The sequence below is a fragment of the Xiphias gladius genome, chromosome 14 (assembly GCF_016859285.1).
Source record: "Xiphias gladius isolate SHS-SW01 ecotype Sanya breed wild chromosome 14, ASM1685928v1, whole genome shotgun sequence".
Lineage (NCBI taxonomy): Eukaryota > Metazoa > Chordata > Actinopteri > Istiophoriformes > Xiphiidae > Xiphias > Xiphias gladius.
In genome coordinates, this window is record NC_053413.1 from 23243939 (window position 1) to 23249938 (window position 6000).

Here is a 6000-nt window from a genome sequence, read left to right on the forward strand (position 1 = left end):
ATCCTCCTCAATAGCCACGCAGGCTGGGAAATTCTGAGTTTTGTCCAATTCCACTTTCACGTGGCCCCTTTTGGTCCAACAAAGAATTTCCTGTCTGTGCTTTTTGGTTTTAATTCAATTTTCTTTGCTTGTTGTGCCTTTCAGCGAATAACACTACAGTTGTGAGGCATTCTCAGAGTGAGAAGTTCAGATACTTTGCTTGAGCATTTAATACTACTAACAGTTACTGGCAAAAGGGACAGATTTCAGTTTGATGTAAATAATAGCCGTGTTACATTTCAGTGGTGCCGTGCGTCGCTATCTAAAACAAACACTGCATTAGTCCTCAAATGCTTAAAGTCAGTTTTTAAGGCACAACGTGCTTCTGCTCACGGGTTTGCAGGCCAGCATTTGCAATTAGTGGTCATTCAAAAAGCATTACGTCATAAATATGGTCCCCATCTGCCGACATGCCATCATTTTGTCAACCAAGAACCAACAAAGTAAAATGCTAAGATTGTCTTCCATACTGTGTGCACTGTACACTGCATTCCCCTAATGCAGCACTCCAGGGGTGCTGCGTGGACCCAGGTATACGTACTTTAATTCTCCTTCGCAGTGCCCACGGCAAAAAGCATATAAACAAACAAATACACAGACTGAGAGTGGATGTTATTGAGGAGCAGATTGTAAGTACTAGAAATAGAAGTGCCAAGTCTTTTGAGGCCAACATAACCCATATGAGATTAAGCAGATCGCAGTTTACTGTAATAAACTTTATGTGTTTTCTGTGTGTTTCATGTTGCGTGACTCTTCCTCTGAGCATGTGCGTTGGCTGTTATCTGCGTGTGTGCAGCGGCCTGTGTGAGTCACCGTGGACTGGTAGGCTCCCTCCACAGCCACTCCATTCTTGGTCCACTGGATGTGCGCTGCGGGCTTGGCCCCGCGGGTCACGCAGGTCAGGTTGTACGGAGTCCCGGCCATCAGCAGGAGCTCCGGGGATCCCTCGACCACTGGGTCCTCCGGGGGAACTGGAGGAGAAACACACACAAATCCACGCTTTAAAAAGGGGCTCATTTATGCAAGTGTGCACTCATACATACAAATAAACCCGTATATGTGCACAATCAGTACATACATTCTGTAGGTTAGGGTTGAGACAATTCTGCCTCAGGCCAATGAAAATGCATCTGATTTCCCTCAAAAAATTCATTTCCATCAAGCTAAAAACAAGGTTGGTCTTTACCTGCTTGACCTTTAACCTCTTTGCTGTTGGTAGTTTGTGATTTCTAAATTCCTCTCCTATATCTTGTTTCTCTTTCCATATTTCATTCTTCCTATCCATCAGAAATGCAAAATCAAGAGCGAATCAGTCAAACGCAGTTTTCAAATTAGTTGTTGAACTTTTATTTAACTTGCAATTCCAGATCAAATTTAAAGTTATGGCTGAATTCAAGTTGCCCATGGTAATTATTCAGGGACACAAGTCTGCAAGATTGAGGAGATACAGTAATTTTGCTGTTCGAGAGTCATGTAACACCAGTTGTTAACAGGGCTTTTCCCTAACTTTATCCACACTTGTTTCACCCAAATCTGTGAGCTAAAAGATGTGAATCGAGCAACTTTTGGACACAAACTTGCTTTACTAACCTCTAAGTTACATATACACTTACTGCATACGCATACTGCTGCTGAGGCATTTCTTTTTTTGACCATCTAATTTGTTTTTTCGTTTTTTTAATGTGATATACAGTTCCAATAAAGGAAAAGCTCAACTCATGGATTCTGGAAGTTGACTTGGCAAGGAGGACGATGATCTGGCTAATGGAAACAGACAGGAGAACACAAGAATGACGCATCAAATGTAGTCAATAGTACGGAGCCAGCTGAACCAGGTCTAGAAATCGACACCTATGCATCTGAACCAATCATGTGATTTCAACCGCACGTTGAAACTAAAACTGTTAAGGCGCTTCTGAGTGTAGAACTCATTTTCTCAACTCAGGAATCCTTCTCCTCACGGGGTCACGTGTATCAACTCGGCATTCTTCGGTGTGATAATCATCTTGGGTCTCCTTAGAACGAAAAGGTCCTTCTCTCAAACTATGCTGGTTGAAAGAAAATCGGGAAAAAAAATATCAGAAAAGTGGCCCCTGTATCTGCAGCTGTAATCCACTTACTGAGTACATTGAGTTTGGCCCTCCTTGAGCGCAGGGCGGCCTCTGTGGCCTGACACTCGTACAGAGAGTCATCAGATAGCTCGGCATTGGAGATCTCCAAGTTGTACTGGCCGATGTCCAGAGCACTCAGCACACGATACCTGGGCCAGGCTGCGGGAAGACACACACCAGATTTGCAGTGAAAACAGATGGAGAGATAGTCAGGCGAGAGCTCACAGCGTGATTCATGCATTTGTTGGAGTTTCTGTTTTAGTTCCGCTGTAAGTGGAATAGGGTTTATTTGCAGGTCAGAAAAGCCCATCGAGCTCGGAAAATGAACCTCTGGGATGTAGTTTAAAAATACTGTACCACCTAGAAAACATGACATACTGTTTTGAAATGATTGTTGACATGAAGGAAGAGGTACATTATGCACCGCTATTACAGTCATGAGTCACCGTGATAGCACTGCCTTCACAACAGATCTGTGTTGGAGGATAATATCATCTTTATTTTAGAAAACAGTGAGTGATGAGTTTCAGATAGCAACACTAAAAAAAAAACTTCATGGTGGGTTTTGGAATAAAACGTTTTATTTCTATCTACTTAAATGAAAACTAGGTGAAAAATGTAAATACACAGGGGAAGGAAAACTCCAGGGTCACATATTGTGATATCCTTTGTTGTTATGATGAATGTAGGACCATTAGCTGTACCAAATCTTCAACCCCTGTCAGAAAAACTTTGGCTGGAAAAGCATAGGTAATGGAACATTAAAAAGAAATGTTATAAAGTCTACGGGAGTAGTTCACCTACGTTAATAAACCACTGAACAGTTTCCATAGGGACATTTTTTTGATAAAAAGTAGTCCCTTTGAAAACCGTTCCCAGAAAATTCTGCGGATTATCCAGAGTGACAGGGACAATAGATGTTGTTTCACAGTGCTGTGAGTACCACAAGCAAAATCCCATTCACCTTTATTTTATTGGGGTCGCAGCAGAGAGCTCATAGATGTACATCTCAAAACGTCAGGAAATAAAACTAGCACTACAACTAGCTCAATGGATACATGCCAAAAAAGGTAAGTGATATAGTACATTTTTTCAGTAATTTTAATAAACGTATAGGAAACACAACAAATATATAGAAAAAGGAACAGAACAGATCACCTCCTTTTCCTCAGTGCCATTGACTGTACTTCTCTGATTTCCTGTGCAGCAGAGGACTGACACTTGACTTCTTTACAAGATAAAGCGAATGTACAAGCTCTTATGAAATAGATAAAAGCCAAAGCACAATAGTATAACATCAATCAGAGGCAGAAATCAGCAAATGGTGCAAGTATTTATGTGAAAATGTCAAAGCTTTTAATCATAGCGCACAGATGGCATGAAGCGTTTCAGGCATTTATTTCGGAAGTTTTGAAGACCTTTTTCGCATCAACCAGAGCATCCGGAGATCACGACACTAGGTCCTTTGCACGGACGACCCAAAGGGAGGTAATGAATGCAGGGGCATACATACACACGTACAAACACACACATAGCAGTACAGTTACACAGTCAGATATAAACAGCTGAAGGGTTTTTGTGCACAAACACTGATCAAGCGTTGCCACATATACAGCGATGCCACATCGATCCCGGTATCTCACACAAACTGCAGAACTACAGTCAACGCCGTTCCAATTACAACACCCCCTTCTCTCTCTGTTTGAACCCTCGCCTCCCAGACAAAGACATAATTGAACGTGACGTCCCACTAGGGGGCACTCATTGATCCTCCCTGCCCAATCCTAACATGACATCATGGATTCAGATGGCAAAGGCAGGCGAGCAGGCAGACAGTCGGGTATGGAGAGGAGGAAGGAGGGTGAGTTTGTGGGGGGGGGGGCAAAAGTATTAGTGGAGATTACATCATCCACTCCAGCACCTCGCAGCATAGCAACCACAGAGGTGAAAGCACCCTGGGGAGAAGGAGAAGGAGAAGAAGGAGGAGGAGGCGGAGGTTGAGGAAGAACAATAAACTGCCCCCACTGATGCCTGCAGGTAGGGAATAGATGAGTGTGTGTGTGTGTGTGTGTGTTTAAGGTATTGGCATTGATTTAGATTCATTTAAACATGGTACACATGTATATCTCCATGTTGCTGGTCACATATTAAAAGGATTTTCTTTATATCGGGTTTTTTACATTTACATGCACGACTGCGTGATGTGATGGCGAGAAACTGTTTTCGTCAGCGCATGAATGCAGATCTCCTGCATGTGTGTGGGTGTTCACACTGCAGGTATGAATTTACTGCACGCCTACTCTGTCATCAACAGCTGTATCAAATCATGTAGGGCACATAAAAAATTACTTCTTATATGTCCTATTTCATGCACCAGCAACACATTGTCAGAATTAATTAATATTGTTGGTGCATATATGAACAACTTACAGACTTGCCCCATACGTGACATAACTTCATGTTCACAATATAAGCAAGAGAAGCAAAAGACTGAGAGACAATATGACATAGGAACGGGAGAACAGGCAAATTAAGGATAGAAAATGGACAGAGGTTGATGACAGATAGTTGACAAGCAATGAAAAAGAGACAAAGTGAACAACGGGTTTATCAAATGCTGGTGAGTCTGTCACCGGCCTTGCAAAAGGCTACAAGGACAAAGAGAGCATTACCGAGTGAGAGAAACAGGAATTTTGCTGAGTACATTATTAGATTCATCAGTAAAGTAAATGTCTGTGACATTTCAATATGTAAATATATAAATGAGTGTTTTTTTTTTTAACTCTTTATCACTGAATGATTCAAAATAGGGTTTCATCCAGGTAATGAAAGTTTTGTCCACAGAGTTTTTCTTTGGGGAAAAAAAAGGAAAATGAAGAGTTTGGAAATTAACACAAGGACAAATACCTACTTAGCATAACATTCGATTTGGAGTCTTTGTAGCATCACCAATCAACACTCAAGTAACAAGACAGAAGATGTCATAATCCTGCTCACAGCTTGTTTGACAGATGCAGGTAAGTGCAGAGCAGAATCACCACAACGCTCCTGCCTAGCATCAAAGTCGTTGATGGATAAACATTAAAAACGGACAACCTAAAAAATGAAAAAGGGCATCTCACAGATTATTAGTCAGAAACAGGTTTTTGGCAATTGTCAGCCTTGTTTAGACGTATTTATGGTTAAATGAATAAAAAAAAACACTTTTTGTCAACAAGAGGATCTTAACTGACCGTAATGAAGCATTTAAGTATTAATATTTCATACAGTATTTACTTATCCTTCGGTGAAGTTTCTCATTTCTGGACTAGAGAGGCTCTTTCACCCTCGATCAGACAAAAGTCTGAGAGACTGTTTTCCTTCCTTGCCAAAATTTGTCATGTGCAAAGAGGAAGAACTATCAGCAGCTGCAGTCATAAATTGTCAATATCAACATTCAGCAAGCCAAAGAGGTCATGAGCTCGTTTGAATGTATTTTGCAAAATGGGGCTGAGGTCAGTGAAGAAGGACATGTTTTCTTTTCTTCTTCTTCTCCCTCCTGCTTCTTATTCTTTTACTTTGCACTTCCGAGTTTCCTCCGATCATTTCCTGAATGGAGAGAAGAAAAAAAACGGAAAAAAAAACTCCTCTCTGTTTGTTTTGGCTTTGACCCTTTGACTCGCTTCACTTTTGTTTGCATGTGACACTTACTCATCTCTGAAATGAAGCGTACACACTCGCAGTAAGTCATTCTGGATGTGCGTGTCGGCTTAGAATGTAAATGCGAATGTGCGTCTGCTTTTGTCAGCAGTGTGAGGGATTTTCTCTAATTCAGCATGATATACAGGACTCATTTTTGCCCAGACTGTCA

At 41.4% G+C, this 6000-nt stretch overlaps 1 protein-coding gene across 1 annotated transcript in view; it reads right to left on the minus strand.

Moving 5' to 3' along the window:
* Positions 1-6000, minus strand: part of kirrel1b (kirre like nephrin family adhesion molecule 1b) — a 74572-nt gene that overhangs the window by 23820 nt on the left and 44752 nt on the right. Inside the window, exons 3-4 of the mRNA XM_040144462.1 lie at positions 2160-2309; positions 853-1010 (exon numbers count right to left, since the gene is read on the minus strand). Coding sequence (XP_040000396.1) covers positions 853-1010; positions 2160-2309 — 308 coding nt within the window. The remainder of the gene's footprint in view (positions 1-852; positions 1011-2159; positions 2310-6000) is intronic.